Here is a 21,812-nt window from a genome sequence, read left to right as displayed (position 1 = left end):
AGGCGGTGCTAAGAGGGGAATGTATCAAATTGGCGTCCCACCAAAAAAAGTTACGATCCCAAAAAATACAATCCCTTATATCTCAAATTAAAATTTTGGAAAATAATCATAAAAGAACTCCTACAAATAATTTGTTAACAGAATTAAAAAAATTACGATTCCAATTGTATCAAGCCCTACATTACAAGTTTGACTTTTTTCTTAAAAAGACAAATACTCAATTTTACGGACACGGAAATAAAGCAGGCAAGATGCTGGCCAATAAATTTAGGTCTATAACGAACAAATCAAAAATTCCACATATCCTTAATAGTAAAGGAGAAAAAATACTAAATCCAAAATTAATTGCAAATGTTATGGCAGAGTACTATGAAAGATTGTACAATCTAAAATCGGACCCTGACATTATTCAACCCCAAATCTCATTGATTGATCGCTTTTTATCGAATCTAAACCTCCCCTATATAAATTCAGATGATTCTGAGGCCCTCAATAGCCCCATCACTGAGATTGAGCTGAACTCGGTCATATCCTCTCTAAAGTTGAATAAATCCCCAGGACCTGACGGGTTCACAGGGGAATACTATAAGAAATATCAATGTACTCTTGGTAAATATCTCCTCCCTTTATTCAATTCTATGTTTCAGTCTGGTTATATCCCACCCGAAATGCTACGAGCGACAATTATCACGATTCCCAAACCAGGTAAAACCCCTGATAGACCAGAGAATTTTCGGCCGATTTCACTTCTCAACATTGATTTAAAAATATATTCAAAAATCCTTGCGAACAGAATTAATAATATTCTCCCTTCCCTGATCAAAAATGACCAGGTGGGTTTTGTCCAACAAAGACAAACAGTAGACGGAACTAGACGGTTCATTAATTTAATTCACCATGTAGAATCCTGTCGAATACCTTCATTACTACTGACTTTAGATGCTGAGAAGGCCTTTGACAGAATTCATTGGGGTTACCTGGGGCGCACACTGTCAAAATTTGGGTTCTCCGACAAAATTAGGACCGCGATCATGGCGCTATATAGTTCCCCTTCAGCTTCTGTTTTTACCTCAGGTTTCATGTCTAATAATTTTGATATCACTAACGGGACCAGACAGGGATGCCCTCTTTCTCCCCTTATTTTTGCCCTGGCGATGGAACCCTTAGCGGAAAGTATTAGACTTAACCCGACAATAGCAGGCATAAAAATTGGTGATAGAGAACACCGTATTGGCCTATTCGCGGATGACATTCTGATAATTTGTAGAGACCCTGAGGTTTCCATCCCTAGAATTATTGAAGAATTAGACAATTTTGGTAAGCTTTCTTATTATAAAATTAACCCCTCCAAATCCCATATTTTGAATATGGGCTTGACCAACAAAGTTGTTTCCAGACTGAAGGGCCTATATCCTTTTTCCTGGGCGGAGAATTGTATTCCCTATCTGGGTATTAAATTAACCTTTCCTACTAAAAAATTGTATGACCTTAATTATATTCCACTTTATACGGATCTAAAAAGAATTACTTCCCAGATGCCCAATTTGAAGGTGTCCTGGCTGGGTAAGGTTTCGGCCATCAAAATGATGGTTCTGCCTAAAATTCTCTATACCTTCAGAAATGTACCGATTACTTTGCCCTACCGATACATTCAATCTCTGCAGGCACTACTTATGAAATACATTTGGAAAGGAAGGAAGTCCAGAATTAAGACATCTTACCTGTACCCATCCCTTAAAAATGGAGGAATTAGCTGTCCATCTATTGCGTCTTACTATAAAGCGGTTATTATGGACCAATTAAAGTCTCTGTGGCTTCTAGACACATCAAAGTTGTGGGTGGAGATTGAACATTTTGTATTGAATCGTACCCCTATAGCCCACACATTAATTGCTACTCATTTATTTCATTCTAAACCCTTCCCTGAGCATCCCATGATTGCTGCCATTCATTCTGTTTGGTCTGCCTATGTCATACCACGTCGTCTTTATCATACCGCACACCTGGAAGCCCCAATAGGAGTATTAGAAGCCCTTATACCCCACCTCACGTTAGAAGCATGGATACATAAGGGAATACACAAAATAGGAGATGTATGGGATGGAGAGAAATGTGTATCCTTTGACGATTTACACCACTCATTCGATATCTCTCACAAAGATTTCTATAAATTTCTCCAAGTCAGACACGCCATGGAAACTGTACAGGTACCTCTCTCCACTGTTAACTCAGAATTACATAACTGGTTTTCTCAAGGGGGTTACCATAGAGGAGGCATATCTTGGTGTTATAATTTCTTAGTCAATAAACATGGTGTAATAGAAGATATGAACAAAACTAGATGGGAACAAGATTTAAATGTGTCATTCTCGGATGACCAATGGAGTAGAGCCCACTCAGTTGTACCCAAACTTTCTAGGTGCGTGGCCCACTTGGAGACATCCAAAAAACTGCTATATAGATGGTATTTAGTCCCTGACAGACTAGCCAAATTTACCTCTTCTTCGGAGAAGTGTTGGAGGTGCAAGGAGAGAGGTACCTTCTATCACGTATGGTGGCAATGTCCCAAAATAAGTGTGATGTGGAAACGTATAGGTAGATTAATGTCTAGCATTTGCGGCTTCCCTGTCATACTGAATCCAGCTCTAGCTCTGCTTAATGTAGATATAGACCAATATTCTTCTTTCCATAAGTCTATAATTATTCATATATTAATTGTCACTAGATTTCTCATAGTTAAGTATTGGACTTCATCCCATATTCCATCCATTAAAGAGATCGTTTCTAAAGTTAATCTTAACGGGTGGCACGAATATAAGGTGGCTTCGGCTTGTGACAGGGAGGCTGAATTTCTTACTAGATGGGATGTTTGGTTACAGGGCCCACATAACACAATACAGATATAACGGATAATTGAGGTACTCGGTGAGACCCTGGTATACTTGGGTTTGTACTCATACAGTAAACTAGGACCCGGAAAAATAAAAAGAGGAAAGGTATATTTTACCTATTTGATGGATAGAACTTGTACAATGTGTTAGTTATCTTATGTTGTTATTTATCTACACTTTCAGAGAGGTGTTTCACCTCCTTATATGTTCTAAATGTATTATGTTCTACTTTTTGTATATGAAAATCTTTTCAATAAAAAAGTATTGTTATAAAAAAAAAAAAGAAAAAAATTAAGTTATCAAATCAAGTCCCATTAATATAAACAGTGATAAAAACAGATTATGGTGCTAATAATGAGCCAGAAGCAGCGCTATACTTGACCATGAAGATTTTATTGAGTAGAAGGAGCAGAGCATTGTCGTCTGTGGTGTCCTGGCTGTCAATGATGCTTGAGGTGGCGTGAATACAGGCTGTTACAGTGCCAGACATTTCCGTCACTTTACAGGACGCAATGCAGGACATCCAAACATAGTGAGAAAACTGATTTTACCCTATTTAAGGTGTTGCTAACAGTTATATATGGTAAAATCTGCTGACAGGTTCCCTTTAATAGCATTTGAATATTTTTGCTGAGATACCATTGTATCCAGGGATTTAGAAAGCGTCCTTGAAGTTGGAGCAAATGACATGAATTTTCTTGAAAACATTATATTGGAGGCTCTTGGGGCAGTATTTTAGTTTTTATTTACATCTCAGCCATGAATATAGTATGAGGAGAGTTTTGGGATTTAATATATATATTTATTTAATAGGGATCGACCGTTATCGACTTTTTAGGGCCGATACCGATAATCTGTGGCCTTTCAGGCCGATAGACGATAATTTATACCGATATTCCGGTATAAGTTATCGGCTATTTCTCCACCCCCTGGCCCTGAAGAAGCGTCTGCAGATCATTGATTTAAAGCGGGCACTTTAAATCAATGAACTGCAGCGGCTTTTGCGGGGCCAGAGACCGACGCCCGCTTCTCTTCCCCTGCCTGTCCTGGGGACCTCCTGAGTCCAATATAAAAAAATTACATTAATTGGCCAAAATGTTTAACTTGCTGTACCATGCATCCTCAAATAGGAAATTACAGATGGAAATACCCCTTTAAGAAGAGAAATGTTGCATGCTATGTATATATATTTTAATGGTAGTCATATCTTTTACTGATGAGTGTGTATTTGCCATTGCTTTTCTGGAATAAAATCATAGGCAACTAGGTCATAGCTCATATAGAAATGCTGAAATGGATTACTGTATGTAGAGGTATGCCACCTAGTGGTTGTATTGGTGAACACAAGGTTTGTTTGGTCTTGTAATATTATTTTACAACTTGCTAATATACTTCATTTCAATTTCTTATAATTTTTAAGATATTTGTTTGTTCTCAGTGAATGAAATTACTCTTAGGGGGAGATTTATCAATACCTATGCAGAGGAAAAGTTGCCCAGTTGCCCATAGCAACCAATCAGATTGCTTCTTTAATTTTTAACAAGGTCTCTGCAAAATCAAAGAAGCGATCTGATTGGTTGCTATGGGCCACTGGGCAACTTTTCCTCTGCACAGATTTGATAACTCTCCCCTTTAGTGTATATTTAGAGGTTAAAAACCATACATACCTGTCCCTGCTTTCCACGGAGGACTGAATACATTTATATCTAGTGTAGCCTTTCTCTGTAGTGAAACAAATGTGTAGCAGCTGCACACATCTCTCTGTTACTACTATGTGTCAATCCAGTTTAAAGGCTGTTCACAGAAAGCTGAATAGCTTCATCTGTACAACTTAAACTGTGTACATCTGCTTTTGCAATCTAGATTACTGTATACATCAATACGTTGTAGTTAGCTATACAACACTACTTCGGCGAAGTTCACGTTTGTGTCACAGCTCTGTTTAGAAGGGGTCGATCGTCAGATCCTGCTTATAAAATGGGTACCAGACAGAATTCTGATGGACTCCAATAAAGTCAAAGATATCTGTTGGGATCTGTTGGTGTCCGTTGTGCAACAAGCTGCCTGGCTCTGTTTATCGACTTTTAATGCAATCTGCGCCAAAGTTCTCAACAGAGCCTTTGGTGCAGATTTGAACAAGGCCTTATAAATCTATGAAATTGGTATGGATTAATGTAATACAGAATGTATTAAAAATGTAAAGCTAACAGTCAAACTTTGAAATTGCAGACCAGATAAGACTTGCAGCATTGGCCCTCGTAAACGTCCTCCATAGTTTGCTGGAAAGCAAGGTGTCCATTACAGCAAAATATACCTGTTGCACACAACCATGAGTACATCTGCAGCAAGAACTCTGTTCTCACTATAGTATAGTTATTAACACAGGCAGCTATCAGTTTGTAGATGTGCTTTTCTAATTCTATGAGGGTGTCCTTTTAAGGGATGAATAATAAGGACAAAATTGATTACCTAAATGTATGAAAAAAAATGTATTACACCATTCTTTGCCCATAATAAAGATTAGTGCTTGTATTAAACCACACAAATACAAAAATGTATAAGTGTTTATGGCTATTAAAATGCACTTCTTATCTTCAACAGACATAAGTCACCAGAACGTAGTATATTAGGAAAAAAAGTAGGAAGTGTGGGAATTGAATTCCATGATTTCACTCTATTTACTATTGAGACCGGCTGTTTCTTGGTAGAATTTTCCAGCCATTTATTTACAGGATTATGTGTACATTTAATAGCAAATAGGCTGAGAGAGCTTGCTCCTTTTTTTGGTCAGCCATTCCCCTTTTCTACCCGGCTACGTCCTTTTTCGAGTTTGTTGGCCTATTTGCATTGCGCCATAAATTCTGGTGCAGACATAATTTGTGCTGCACTGTGGCACTTTTTTGGACACCATAGTAGGTCAGGTTCACAATAGTAAATTCTGGCCACTGTATTCTAACTTGATATGTTACCTAATATCCCCTGTGAATGTAATTTTTCTGTTGTAGTCAGTCCAAAAAAATGTTGCATATTTTGCTACCGAATAACTAGGCACATCCATAAAGTTGTTCGGTCATTTTAGAAGAGCAACCAAGCTAGGATCATTTGAACTAAGTTCATTGTCTGCAATTGCAAATTCATTATTATCCCTTATTCACATTTAGCTTTGTCTTTTAGGGTACTAGCAGGCCTTCTCACTATCATGTCTTATGGGATGATAACTGTTTCACTGCTGATGAACTCCAGCTGCTGACCTACCAGCTGTGCCACACATATGTGCGATGCACACGATCTGTGTCCATCCCTGCACCTGCCTATTATGCTCATCTGGTGGCATTCAGAGCTAGGTACCATCTCGTGGACAAGGAACATGACAGGTAAAGTTACTGCCCATTTAAAATATTCCACCACTTTCTTTCTTTTTCCTTTTTTTATTTTAATCCTCTTTAGTTTTGTACTGTTCATAATTGTAGTCTTCTTTTTGTTGTTAGGCACCTTCTTTTGGCGCAATTGCTTGTGTCAACTCTGCATTGCACAAGGTCCAAACTACATGTGGACTCCTGCCACATGCTGGAGCTTGGCAGAAGTCTTGTGGCCTATTACAATGTGACACTGACAGTTTAATGGTGATTTTAAATAGAGATCCCTTAGGCTGGGTTCACACTACGTTTGTAATGTACGGGAGCCTGATCGGTTGGGAGGAGTAAAAACCATCCATTCCCGTATCCCAGCTGGATCCGGCCCGAACCCCATTCACTTCAATGAGCCGACTCCGATCGGCTCATTTTTGCCCCGTATAGGTTCTCTAACCGGACCTAAAACCGTGCTATACCATGGTTTTAGGTCCGGTGGGTAAACCGCATACAGGGCAAAAATGAGCCGACCGGAGTCAGCGCTTGATTCCGGTCAGCTCATTGAAGTGAATGGGGTTCGGGCCAGATCCGGTTGGGATACGTGAGCAGCTGGTTTTCGCTCCTCCCAACCGGATCCGGCACCCGCACACTACAATCGTAGTAGTGTGAACCGGCCCTTAGCATGCATTTGGCCACCTTGAAAATATCCGTACATTTTTTATTTCTTCTGAAAATATAACATCAAGGTGTAGTGAATGATCACATACAACCTCTAACCAATTTCCATAATAAGGTGAATGTCGAAAATGTTTTGATCTAATATGCATCTAGTATCACAGAATCCTTTATGTACATCATATACTGCTGGTCAGTATCCATAGCAACTGAGCAGCTGCCATCAACCGATATAACTTTTTCAAGCAATAGTTTGTTACCATGGAAACCTCCATCTGACGTGGTGACCTTATAACTTTCCTTAACGTGGCCATGATTGTAATTTTAAATGCATTTGACCCAAAATCATTAATCATGTGGCTTACTTTAATTTGTACATGTTTTCCTATTTTTCTTAACTAGTAGACCATTTTTAAGAAGAGCTGTTAATGCATTAATGCAAACCAGGTTGCAGAATTATACTGAAATCATAATTAATTGCTCCATTCAGCAGAAAAAGTCTGGTTCCTGTTCAAGATGATCATGGGGGTCCCAAAGATTGGACCCTTACAATCAGCAACTCATAGCCTATTCTATGCATAGGGAATATGTTTTTAGGGGCTTAAAGGGAACCAATCATCAGATTTTACCCTATATAACGCTTGGCAAAGCATTATATAGGGTAAAATCTTTATTTTCACCATTCCCGGGGGATGCTCCTGCCCCCAGGGATGGTGAAGATATGAAGTTATAAACTAGTCACCGCCGCCGCCGTACGTAGTCACCTGGGCGGGGAGCTCTTCTCATCTACTCCCGTTCTTCGTCCGGCAGCGACGCCCCCTCCGCTTGATTGATCGACGCCCCCATCAATCAAGCAGAGGGGGCGTCGCTGCCGGCCGAAGAACGGGAGTAGGTGAGAAGAGCTCCCCGCCCAGGTGACTACTTACGGCGGCGGCGGTGACTAGTTTATAACTTCATATCTTCACCATCCCTGGGGGCAGGAGCATCCCCCGGGGATGGTGAGGACAACAATTTTACCCTATATAACGCTTGCCAAGCATTATATAGGGTAAAATCTGATGATTGGTTCCCTTTAAATACCCCTTTAGGGTGTATTCACACGTACAGTATCCAGTGCATATTTAATTCTACAAATTTTATACTGTAGATTTTAATGTCAACTAAATCACTGAACACAGCTTCAAACCTGCAGCATTAAATATGTGCAGGATACTGTACAGGATACTTTACATGATTTTTGTTTATGTTGTGCAAATGGATAATAGGAGGCCATATATTTAAAGGCCACATTTTTGTTTAAAAAATTATTTATTTATTTTTTAATACTATGCCCAGGTTTACTAAAAGTGTCTAAAGTGGTTTAGACCAACTTAGAGAATAGTGTGACAAAACCCCTTAGAGGTCATACCCTTATGTCGGGGCTGGTATAAAAGTATCTCTAAAAAGTATCTAAAACTCATAATAAATGTGGGAAATTAATTTTTTGAGGGGTGGAAATTGCACCAGAATTCTGGTGCAGTTGCAGAAGTAAATCCCGGCCAATATTGTAAATAATCCAAACGGTCTTAAAGAAACAATGCCTTTGTTGCCCATAGCAACCAAGTTCAGCATTTAAATTTACTAGAGCAGTGTGAGAAATGAAAGCTTCAATTAAAAAAATTCCCCAGAGTGGGTTAAGGGTCAAGAACCAATAATTACTCAAAACCATGGACACAAGGCCCAAGGTCACAAAAACCCTTTATTATGGACGTCCCACCCGCTACAACTTAGCTTTTGTTTGGCCTTGATTAATAATATATCAGAAATGGAAAATAAATAATTCACGTTAAAATCACAAGCACTGTGTGATCTAGTCTATCTTAACAATATAACACCAGGTATACTGACCAGTTATTACAAATTCATTCTATTCAGTGGCCTGCAGTTCCACCGAACAGTATCACACAGGGCAGCTAGATTAAAACCACTCTATATTTGTCCCCTCTATTTGTTTTGTCACTACTGCGACGTCCTCAAGAGGGTCATGGGCACACTCACCACACTAGCCAGCTGCCTCATTTATAGACTCTGTCAGGGATTGACCGGGGGGACAGGGAGAGTGAGCCATGAACTGACCCTAAAACCGCTCTCCTTGCCTACTTGCCCATTCACCCTAAACGGTGGATCGACAACTGGGCACCGGTCCCTCCCTGAAATAAAGTGCAGGGGCCTAATAAAAACACATACTAACAAATAGTCGGTCACAAACCAGAAACATACAGGAGCATAGAACTCCATAGTATAAAAGTTCAGGGATCACAGATCAGAGAGTTAGTACAGAGGACACTATATCAGCGGTCATGAACAGAGGACTTCATAGATCAGCGGACATGAACAGAGGACACTATAGATTGGCGGTCATGAACAGAGGACACTAAGATAAGTGGTCATAAACCGAACTCCAAAGATCTGAATAAAGAACTAATAAACATATAGAGTTCAAAACACCAGACAGGAAAATGGATGAGTCTGAACATACTCCAGAAACAAAAAGGAATAAGCTGAATCCCCTAGAAAAACCTCTGGTAGACACAGGAATAACAATACCCTCTGAGTCCCCAAGGACAGGTAAACGGGATCTATCGCTAAACAGGAATATTCGCAATTCCACATAAATTCTCCAGTAGACACAGAGTCCCCATGGACAGGTAACAGGGATGCCTAGATACACAGGATATATTTATAGAACACTGTTCACACTAAACACAAGACAGGAATAATCGCAATCCCTTCAGAACGCCTCCAGTAGATGCAGGAATAACAATACCCTCTGAGTCCCCATGGACAGGTAACAGGGATGCCTAAATACACAGGATATAATATAGAACACTGTTCACACTGTACATAAGGCAGGACTAGCAATCCCTCCGAACACCTCCAGTAGACACGGAATCCCCATGGAGCGGTAACAGAGATCGAACATAGGACACTGTTCACACTGGACACAGAAACTGGACACTCCACTAACGAAGTAGCCATTATTAATTAATCCAAATAGACTTCTGGCCAGCTGCACACTCCACAGTGTGGTCAGAAGCTGACCCATGAGGAAAACAGAAATATAAAAAACAGAACTTCACATAAACGGATACAAGAGAAAACACAGTGTGAACGGACACTTAGCAAAAAGAACATGCAAATCCTAAAACCAACTAAACAAACACAGCTTAAAATCACATAAAATTGGCTAAAACCAGAAAATACATAGTGCATGCTAAAACAGAGATATTAGATTAAAAGCTCAATCAAAGAGTGTTTCACCAAGAGCCGGGGCAGCATGTCCAGTATTTTAGCTAGTCAGATTATAATGAAGTATCACCAGCCCTGAGGCTAGGCTGAGCTGACGAGACACCCTAGGAGCTATTGGCTAGCAAGCCAAAGACTTTAACTATTCCCTGGCCAGGAAACATAAAACTGTTCACACACAAGCAAACCAATAGCTGTGTGTGAACACTGGCCAATACAGACATGACACTCTCCTAACAAGTTGGTTGCCACCCACAGCAGATAATTATCCAGTACTTAGCCTTAAAGCCAACACCAGTTTTACTCTCTGTGTATGGTCTTAGATAGCATCACGCTACCTCCGGTCCAGCTACCAATTTCCGTCAATGTGACGTCTCTACATCACGCCGCTGTCATTCTCAGTTCTCCCAGCGCATGCGCTTATACTCCACGGCAGGAGTCTCATACTTGCGCACGCTCCGTGAGTTAATTGCGGCACTTAGTTACAGAAGCGCTTCTTGTCTCCTTTGCGCATGCCCGGAGTAGAGTGTTCTCTAACAGTGCCTATAGTGGAGAATTCTCTAACAGTAATTATATTTTCTAACAGTAATTATAGGGACTCATTCAGGATAGGTAAGTATATATAATAATGAAAGGACAATGTACTTGTCAAATTTTGTTTGTGACATCATCACTTAAAGGGGTACTCCACTGGCCAGCATTAGGAATATTTAGTTCCGAACGCTGAGCGCGCTGCGGGGGTCGGTCACGCCCCCTCAATGCAAGTCTATGGGAGGGGGTGTGATGACCGCCACGCCCCCTTCCATAGACTTGCATTAAGAGGCGTGGCCTGAAGTCACGTGGCCGATCCCCGCAGCGCTCAAAGCGTTCGGAACTAAATGTTCCGAATGCTGGCCAGTGGAGTACCCCTTTAATAAGATTAATAATACTAATATGTATGCAAACTCCCCAACCATTATAATCAGTACCAAAATTCCAATCATGTCTCAACCAGATCTAATGATACTGTGGGTTTCCTTGAACCCTCTTCAAACAGTATAATTATTGCCTTATTCAATTAGCAATGTATCTGGTTGCAATATTAATCTTTCCATCGCCAATAATTTTTTTTTTATATATATTTTTTTAAACACATACGGAAAACATCTAAAACCAAATCATATTTCAACTATACATAATACCCCTACCTATCCCACCCCCTACCCAAAAACACTCTAACCCCGCCTTCCAGAGAGATAGCCATACCCGAATGATCAATAACTTGGCACAAAAAAGAGCTTTCTCAAAAGCATCCTCTGTGATCCGGGGCCTTCCTGAATTCCCAATATAACCTGGATCGGGGATATACTAATTGCAACTTGTAACCTTGAATTAATTTCTATCAATATTTCCTGCCAAAACTTACTATTCACTGGGCATGGCCAATCTAATCAGCTCCCTCTATACTCTATCTAGGGCACCTATCACCTTTCCAATGAGCAATTTTATTTATTTAATAGGAGTGAAATATACATTGTGTAAAGTTTTCACTTGTATCAACCTGTAAGTGCTATTTATAGATACTGTGTTAACATTCCTTAAAGCTACCTTCCATTGTGAATCCATGATTACTCCCAATGTAGCCTCCCAATTCCTCTTATATCTGAATTTTTAATTTTTAATAACAATTTCAAACTAAATTTAATTTCAAACCAAAGTTATTTATATATTTTAACCATATTTTTGCTACTCATTCCCTCAATGTTCTTAAATCATCAAAAATACTATGGTGCGTAATTATAAAAAACAATTTATCTATCGTGGACCTATGTGCATTCTGTATTTGAAGATATCTAAACCTATCTATCTCTCTAAGATCAAATTCTACTTTTAATTCTCTAAATGTTTTCAAACCCCTATCGATCATAATTTGCCCAATTTCCCTTATTCCCCTAGACTTCCAGAACACCGGATCAGGGACCGTCAAAAATTCTATCACCCTTGGATTGTGCCAAATTGGAGTAAACCCCAAACCACCCTTTATCCTACAGATCTTCTTTACGGTTTTCCATCCCTTGATTAACATATTAGTATAAGAAAATGGAGAATACAGACCATTCGACTCCAGAAGCCCAAATAGATCCTCATCCGGATCCACATTAACTTTGTTGGACTTTCTAGCCCAAACCCCATTTTTCTGTTTAACAGCCGTCAAAAACCTAGCTAAAAAATATAAATGAAAAGCCGGCAAGGCACACCCCCCTTCATCATTGCGGGCAAACAGCTCCAAATATTTTAGTCTTGCCCTCTTTCTTCCCCAAAGAAATTTGTTCATCAGACATTCAAGTCTTGAAAACCATTACTCAACAATCCAAATGGGGTATGCATTAAAAAAAAAAAAAAAACCAGAACTGGTCTCTGTCAGCCATAGTCAATGGCAATCTGTTCCACATTTCAAAAAATTTCTCTAATTTATTTGATAAGGGTTTTAAATTCTCCTTCATATGCTGTAGGGGATTGACTGTAACTTTAATTCCCAAATAATCTAGGGCCTCACCTTCCATAACTACTTGCATGCCCAACTCCGCCTGATCTAAACACTCCGCCTGATCTAAACTATGACCTATAGGAACTGCATATGATTCCGCCCAGTTTATCTCTAAGCCCGATATAATACCAAAATTCCACAGCCTTTAGCTTAGGAATAACCACCACTGCATCCTGGACACATATATATGCATGGCAAAGAGAAGGGGGGGAAAGGGTACACCCCTGTCGGGTACCTCTAGTAAGCCCAAAGCCCTTGTCAGAGCATTCCTCAAGAGTAATTTAGCTGTGGGTTGAACATACATTAATTTAATCAAGCCTATGTACCCCAGACCAAAACCATACTTCCTAAGCAACACCCAGAGGAACCTCCACTCCACTCTGTCAAAGGCCTTAGTGGCATCCAGGGACAGAATGGAGCGATGGTCCCCCAGGCCAGATTGAATATTAGCAAAGGTTTACAAACAATTATTGGCAAAACTGTCATTATCTATGAGTACAACAAATTCCTATGCTATAGGTGTCTCAATACCTTATAGTACTAAGGTTTGCTGCTGGTTAGGCCTTAATTTCTTGTGTCGACACTCAGCAGTATACAGCGGCAGTCACTCACATTTTAACACCAGGGAAAATGTTGGTATATATCTCCTTCTCAGCATACTGGCTAAGGAGCTGTCCCAAGGAGTTCTGTTTATTATACGGAAGTAGATTGGTTTTTACAGTTGACAAAAAGGGGAGGTTAGTTATCACGTCAAAATCATTATGTTATATTTTGATTGGTTATTTGAGTATTGCGTCGGTATATATTAGAATTTTAAGCATTGATTCTTAAGCATAGGTCACTTATGTTGCCATTTCCCTAGTCTACCAGAAAATTCTGGATGTATCTGTCCTTCTGCACAGTCTATCTATCTTCAGATGTTTTGCCTCTAACTTCCAACTTTTTCTTTATCTTGCATCTTTTGGCCTTATCCCAAGGTCTTCATCTTAGTTACAAGCAAATAGCAAGCTGATATATAGGTTAAGGGTAACAAATATCTTTCTGCATCATTAGCAATAGCATATAAGTATTAATATGTTGATCAACAATCAGAATCAAAAATTGGTACTCAGCACAAACAAAAAGGGTGCATATAGGTACAACCAAAATTTGTCTCCCGATACTACTCAAAGTTATTGTCTGGTACAAAAAGATACTGGACTGGTACAATACAAAAGATATCAGATAACCCTGATACAGCACAAAAGCTACCAGCAGTACGATAAACACAAAAGATGTCAGGGATACAAAAAGATACTGGACTGGTACAATACAAAAGATATCAGATAACTCTTATACAGCACAATAGCTACCAGCAGTACGATAAACACAAAATATGTCAGGGATGCAAAAAGATACTGGACTGGTACAATACAAAAGATATCAGATAACTCTTATACAGCACAAAAGCTACCAGCAGTACGATAAACACAAAAGATATCCTCTGATACAAAAAAGATACTGGACTGGTACAATACAAAGGACATCAGATAACTCTGATACAAGACAAAAGCTGCCAGCAGTACGATAAACACAAAAGATACTTTACTGATACAATACAAAAGATATCAGAGTTAGCTTTAACTCTGATACAACACAAAAGCTATCAGAAGTACAGAAACACAAAATATATCATGGATACAAACCACACAAAAGATACCAGAGATACAAAATATAAAATCTACAGCACTTTTACGTCCCTTGATGGTATCCACTGAGTAGATCAAAAAATCAAAATCAAAAACCAAAATCAAAAATCAAGGCAAAAAGAACATTTTGCTGGTTCTCTCACAACTTCTCCCGATTTGCTAAACTGTGGACTTAAATTTAAGAACTCCTCCGTGAAATGGAGACCACACAATGGGGAGATTCCCTGTCGATAAGGACTAGTCCTAGAGGGTCGACAAAAGCCATCTCCTAGTCTCCCACAAAACTGCCCAAAGGACACAGATAAGCTACAGTTTCATAAAGAAATCAGCAGACTTACTGTGTTCTTGTGGAGCTAATCAGGCTCCTAGTTTTGGACAGTTCTGGGTCGCCTTGGGCATCCTGGGGTGTCGGTACACCAGACCTGGCTCTTCCCTCGAGTGTGGCCCAGGGATCAGATCCCACTTCTGACACCAAATGTTAAGGTTTGCTGCTGGTTAGGCCTTAAAATGTGAGTGACTGCTGCTGTATACTGCTGAGTGTCAACACAAGTAATAGGCACCAGACAAAATGTTGGTGTATATCTCCTTCTCAGCATACTGGCTAAGGAGCTGTCCCAAGGAGTTCTGTTTATCATACAGAAGTACATTGCTTTTTACAGTTGACAAAAAGGGGAGGTTAGTTATCACGTCAAAATCAGGATACCAATCAGAAATTAAAGGGTACCTCTCATCAAATAAACTTTTGATATATTTTAGATTAATGAATGTTGAATAACTTTCCAATAGCATGTTAATGAAAAAATATGCTTCTTTCTATTGTATTTTTCCCGATCAGTCCTGTCAGCAAGCATTTCTGACTCATGCTGGAGTCCTAAACACTCAGAGCTGCCAGCCTGCTTTGTTCACAGCCAAACAGGCTGTGAACAAAGCAGGCTGGCAGCTCTGAGTGTTCTCCTTTGTGAACAAAGCAGATTGGCAGCTCGTAGTGTTTAGGACTCCAGCATGAGTCTGAAATGCTTGCTGTCAGGACTGGTAGGGAGACCCCTAGTGGTCATTTCTTCAAAGTGGAAAATTAAATAGAAAGAAGCATATTTTTTGATAACATGCAATTGTAAAGTTATTCTGCATACATTAATCTATAATATATCAAAAGTTTTTTTGATGAGAGGTACCCTTTAAGAGTCATCACATGTTTTGAGCAGGGGCCTTTCTAAGGGTGCATTCACACTGAGGAATTTAAGAGGAATAATTTCGGTCAGGAAATTGTTGCCTTCTCCATCAAGCGGAATTCGAGCACAATTCAAGCGGAATTTTCAAGCGGAAATGAATTTTCAGTTCTTTCATTTTAGTTTTTTCCTCATCACCTTCTAAAAATCATAACACTTTCATTTTTGCTCCTACAGACCCATATAAGGACTTATTTTTTGCGCCACCAATTGTACTTTATAATGACATCAATCATTTCACCACAAAATTTCCGGCATAACCAGAAAAAAAAATATTTGTGGGGCAAAATAAAAATAAAAAAACGCCATTTTGTAACTTTTGGGGGCTTCCGATTCTATGCAGTACACTTTTCGGTAAAAATGACACCATATCTTTATTCTGTAGGTCCATAAGGTTACAAGGATACCTAATTTATATAGGTTTTATTTTATTTTACTACTTTAAAAATTAGTATATGTAAAATTGTCATCTTCTGACCCCTATAACATTTTTATTTTTCCGTATACGGGGATATATGAGGACTCATCTTTTGCGCCATGATCTGAAGTTTTTATCGGTACCATTTTCGTTTTGATGGGAATTTTTAATCACCTTTTATAAAAAAATTTCGGGTATACAAAGTGACCAAAAATATGCAATTTTGGACTTTGGAATTTTTTTACGTGTACGCCATTAACCATGCGGTTTAATTAACATTATATTTTTATAGTTCGGACATGACCATCTAAATATATTTAGATCTATCCAATATGACGACATTACCGCCTTTATCTGAGGGCTTCATGACTGAGTCATCAGCCCTCAGAGTTTCTAAGGCCAGTTGTTCATCTGATGGTAGATTCATTGGTACAGTTTAGGCTTCAGATCAGTAAAAGGAGCCACAAATTGAGAGGGATGTCCCTCGCTTTCCAACAGTAACTCAAATCATGATGTGCCTGTTCATCTCTTTGCAATAAGGCTTGAGTTATTATCAAACTGTGCATGCCACTTGTGCAATGCAACCTTCCTAGCCAATAAATTGATATTGTCAATCCAAATTAAACTAGTTACATAGTTAGTTACATAGTTAGTACGGTCGAAAAAAGACATATGTCCATCAAGTTCAACCAGGGAATTAAGGGGTAGGGGTGTGGCGCGATATTGGGGAAGGGATGAGATTTTATTTTTCTTCATAAGCATTAATCTTATTTTGTTCCAGGAATGTATCTAATCTAGGAACCGGTGCATTAGGGTGTGTTCACACTGAGTAATTCAAGAGGAATTTACTCGAGTAATTCCTCTTGAATTCTCTGCTCCAAATGAATGCACATCTCCTTTGCCCATTGACTTTAATGTTATTTCTGCTGTCCTGTTCACACTGCGGAAATTCTGCTAGCAGAATTCTGACACTGAATTCCTTTCCGCTTGAAGAAAGAACATGTTCATTCTTCAATTTGAATCCTCGAGCAGAATCCAATATAAGTCAATGGTAAAAAAAACTTCTGCCCGACATCGTTTTCAAGCGGAATTCGAGCGGAATTAAGAAAAGTAGATTAACCCCTTAAGGACTCAGGGCATACCTGTACATCCTGAGTCTGCTCCCATAGAATTGGTGGTGCAAAAAATAAGCCATCATATGGATTTTTAGGTGAAAAATTGAAAGAATTATGATTTTTTAAAGTTAAGGAGGAAAAAACGAAAGTGGAAAAACCCTGAGTCCTTAAGGATTTAAAAGAGGAGGCCAAATTGATTTTTAGGTTGAATACCCTGTCACCTTCAGGAATCAATGAAGGCTTTTCATATGTAGCATTTTTGTAAGAGGTTATCATTTATTGTGTATGGCATATTGATGAATCAGTAATTATAGGTGACCTTTCTTGGCGATTGAAAGATTAATATTGCAACCAGATACATTGCTAATTGAATATGCCAATAATGATACTGTATGAAGAGGGGTCATGAATCTGGTTGAGACATGATTGGAATTTTGGTACTGATTATATTGGTAGGTGAGTTTGCATATATATATTAGTATTATTAATCTTATTATCTTGTTAAGTGAAGATGTCACAAATGGAATCTGACAAGTACATTTTCCTATCCTGAATAATGGGTAGGGGAGGAATTATACTTCCGAGAAAAACCAGGACATCAATCAGGGCACAGGACTCATGAGGAAGGTGCAAACATTTATTTAGAAGGTGCACTCATGAGTCCTGCACCCTGATTGATGTCCCGGTTTTTCTCGGAAGTATACTTCCTCCCCTATCCATTGCTCTACTATGGGCTTCCACATCCAGGAACCCCGGAAAGACCCAGTGGCAGCGTTCTCCATATTACATGCTCATCCAGATGTTATGCTCTCAGCATAACACATAGAGGTAAGGGGCCGTCCTCACGGATTTCTTCCTGTTGCTCCTGATTTTTCCTCTGTCTTACCTGGTAATCCGCACGAGGTGCGCACCCCCTTTTCTCCTTTCTTTTTACCTTTCCTGCATGAGTCCTTATAATTACTGTTAGAGAATATAATTACTGTGAGACAAGAAGCGCTTCTGTAACCGCTGTGAACCCACGGTGCATTCATAAGTATGAGACTCCTGTCGGGAGTATCAGCAATGTAGAGATGTCAGCGTTCCTGCGCTGATGATCCCTTCTGTTTACATTGCCGGTGATTGGTAGCCGGAAAGGAGGTAGCGTGATGCTGTCTAAAATCATACTCAGAGATTGGTGAGTAAAACTGGTGTTGGCTTTAAGGCTTCTAAGTACTGGATAATTATCTGCTGTGGGTGGCAACTAACTTGTTAGCAGAGTCTATAAATAAGACAGCTGGCTGGCGTGTCGAGTGTGTGCTCGTGACCCTCCTAAGAACATCGTAGTAGTGACTTTTAGAGTGGTTTTAATCTAGTTGCCCTGTGTGATACTGTTCGGTGGAACTGCAGGCCTCTGAATAGAATTAATTTGCAATAACTGGTCAGTGTACCTGGTGTTATATTGCTCAGATAGACTAGATCACCCAGTACTTGTGAAGGCAGCTTTCACACTATGAAAAGTACCGTTATATAACGCCCGTTATAAAATAGCGGGCGATCGCGGGGTTAAACGGCTGTTAAAAAATCCCTAACGAACGTTAGAAAATCCCCATATAGTCTATGCGATTTTTCTAATAGCCGTTTTAACTCGTTATCGCCCGTTATTAATAATGGACGTTATTTTGTGACGGGTGATTGAATGGAAGAAATAGTGCATGCACTATTTTTCCTGTTACTATCTTCCGTCACAAAATAACATCCGTTATTAATAACGGGCGATAAAGGGTTAAAACTGCTATTAGAAAAATCCCATAGACTATAATGGGATTTTCTAACCTCCGTTAGGGATTTTCTAATGGGCGTTTAACCCTGCGATCGCCCGCTATTTTATAACGGACGTTAGGGCTGGGTGGTATACCGGTTCATACCGAATACCGAAATTTTTGTCCTGCATGATATGAATTTTTCCCCAGACCGCAATACCGGTTTGGCCCCTACCCCTTGGGAATGAATGAGTTATCAACCCAGCGCTGCCCTGTCCCCACATCAGGGAACTAATCATATGTGACCTGCGAGCGCTGTTCTGCCCCCCAATTAATTATCAGCCCAGCGCTTCGCTGTCCCCATCGGGGTAAATACTCACATATCACCCGCAAGCGCTGCCCTCCTTGTCCTTCTGTTTTTTTTTTGCGGGCCGCTGGAAATCTATATTGTACGCTGTATCCCTATGCCCTGGCTGCAAAAGGTTAACAAAATAAACTTTAACGCACGTTCCAACGTCGGCCTTGCGCTCTTCCTGGGGATGGGAACGTTGGACAGCCGTCAGCCTATCACCAGCTGCAGCGATGTTCCGCCTCGGCCGGTGATAGGCTGAGCCAACTGTCATGTAAGAAGCCGGACGGCTTTACTTTGTTTACCTTTTGCAGCCTGGGCATAGGCATACAGCGTACAGTATAGAGTGTCAGCGCCGGCGGCCCGCAACAAACAGGAGGGCAAGGAGGGCAGCGCTTGCGGGTGATATGTGAGTATTTACCCAGATGGGGACAGCGCAGCGCTGGGCTGATAATTAAATTTTTTTTTTTGGGGGGGGGAATACCGTTATACCGTGGAACCGCTATAAGTTACAAAAATACTGTGATACACATATTTGGTCATACCGCCCGGCCCTAACGGGCGTTATTTGACGGGTACTTTTCATAGTGTGAAAGCAGCCTAACTTGAACTATTTATTTTCCATTTCTGATATATTATTAATCAAGGCTAAGTTTTAGGGGGTGGGACGTCCATAATAAAGGGTTTTTGTGACACCTTGTGCCCAGGGTTTTAAGTAATTAGAAATGAAAGCTGAGATCTGATTGGTTGCTATGGGCAACAAAGAAAGTTTTTCTTTTAGGTAGTTTGGATTATCTCCACATTGTCTTTTAAAGTAATTAAACTATTATACTTTAATATAAGGCTTTATTCCCCCCCTCAGTTTCTTCTAATGTTTAATACATATTTAACACTGAATTAGCGGGAGTGTGTGCTATAAAGCTAACTTATATTTATTATTCTATAGTGCTGAAGGAAGCCACGTATCCGGTCAAAGCAATGGTCGGGACCCACAAGCCCTTGCCAAGGCTGTGCAAATTCACCAGGATACCTTACGTACCATGTACTTCGCGTGAGAGCAACTTTTGACCCTAAAAATGCACAGGTTTGACTTTCAACAAGGAACCTGAAGGACCTCATGTGGGTTTTCAGGGCGCAGTAGAGTGGTTCATGTTCTCCTGCCCTCCAGTCTCTCCCAGGCTTTTTCTCCTGGCTTGCACTGAAGCCCAGTCACAGTGATTGAGGGGAGGGCTAATCCTGGGAATAGAAGATTTTTTAGAAACACAGCACTATTATGCAATATGAAACCAGCCAACTGCTAGATCATTGTAATGGAGCCTCCACTTGGATGCACTGCTTATGTTTTGTCTTTCTTTTACTTTCCAATATTTTAACCCTTTTATGCCTTTACCTCAAATTGCTCTGCAGCACTAGCTGTCTTTGCAAAAAAAGTATAAAAAAATGAGAAAAACTAAATAAGCGAAACATGGGGATGAATGGAAGTATGTTTGCATATCTTTACACACTTGGGCTTTTTTCGGTACTTGGGTATACAGCATAGTTGAGATGTGGCAGTTCCATTCAGCCTGCTTTAACTGCAGCCAATATAATCTCTTTTTGAAACCATGACTAATAACTGATCTACTTACCATTGACCTCTTCAGCCCTTTTGTGTATATATCGGAGTGACTTGTGAAACTCCAGCTGCACAGGGGTTTGAATGCAGAAATAGGCCTGTGTGCCCAGATATGATTATATGTATCACATATAGTCTAGTTATTGACTACATATGTGTATGCATATACTCTTGTGTGTGTATGTGTGGATAGTGGATATGAAGTAGAAGGGTGTTGTGCAAAAAAAAAATATATATATATATATATTTGTCTCGTTTTTAGGTCCTACTTTTTTTGTCTTTATTTCAACCTCATTTGTGTAGGACATGTCCTTCAATGCATCCCCTTTTATTTTTCTGCAACATGATAGCAAGATGCAAGCGGGTATTGCATGTGCCTAGAGCTATGATCATGCAAGTGACTGGATATATACGTCAGCTAGTACAATAACAATATTGCCACTTATTCCCTGAAGTGCAGCAACACAGATTTTGGCATTGGGATAGGAAAACATGGCCCTCTCTGGGTATTGGTCTCAAAAACATGGCCTAATTTCTCAAACCTTGTCTTTCTTACTAGGTATGCATTTTATTCATGTGCAAAAAAAATGCAAAGAAACAACTTTGAAAAATCCCACACCTCCAACTCTACTCACTTAAATCTTTTCCAACTAAATGCTAAGTATATTTCTTTATTCTATATGCTGCAAATAGTTGTCCAGATCTGCACATTAAGGGAGTGTCTTAACCTTTCACGCTCCAAATACCATTGGAAACTACTTTAGAAGGATATGGGAATAAACCTTCTCTTTAGATTCATGTAGTGTATACATGGTTGTCTGGGAATTGTAAGCTTTTCTAGTACTTTTTATATATATATATAAATAAATGTATTTATTAGATTAATGACACTAATTTAATTATTTCAAAATCTATTCTCTGCCACCATTGTTGG

The 21,812-nt window shown here is 39.6% G+C and overlaps 1 protein-coding gene across 2 annotated transcripts in view; it reads left to right on the top strand.

The window, feature by feature from the left end:
- Positions 1-21,812, top strand: part of LOC130356122 (protein argonaute-3) — a 157,413-nt gene extending 135,601 nt beyond the window's left edge. For both annotated transcript variants that reach the window (XM_056557187.1, XM_056557186.1), the window contains exons 18-19: positions 6,066-6,265; positions 20,210-21,812. In XM_056557187.1, the coding sequence (XP_056413162.1) occupies positions 6,066-6,265; positions 20,210-20,318 (309 nt within the window). In that variant the 3' untranslated portion in view covers positions 20,319-21,812. The remainder of the gene's footprint in view (positions 1-6,065; positions 6,266-20,209) is intronic.

Source organism: Hyla sarda, chromosome 2 (assembly GCF_029499605.1).
Source record: "Hyla sarda isolate aHylSar1 chromosome 2, aHylSar1.hap1, whole genome shotgun sequence".
In the NCBI taxonomy this organism is placed as follows: domain Eukaryota; kingdom Metazoa; phylum Chordata; class Amphibia; order Anura; family Hylidae; genus Hyla; species Hyla sarda.
Note: the sequence above shows the minus strand (reverse complement) of the source record. Positions and strands in the feature narration are given on the sequence as shown.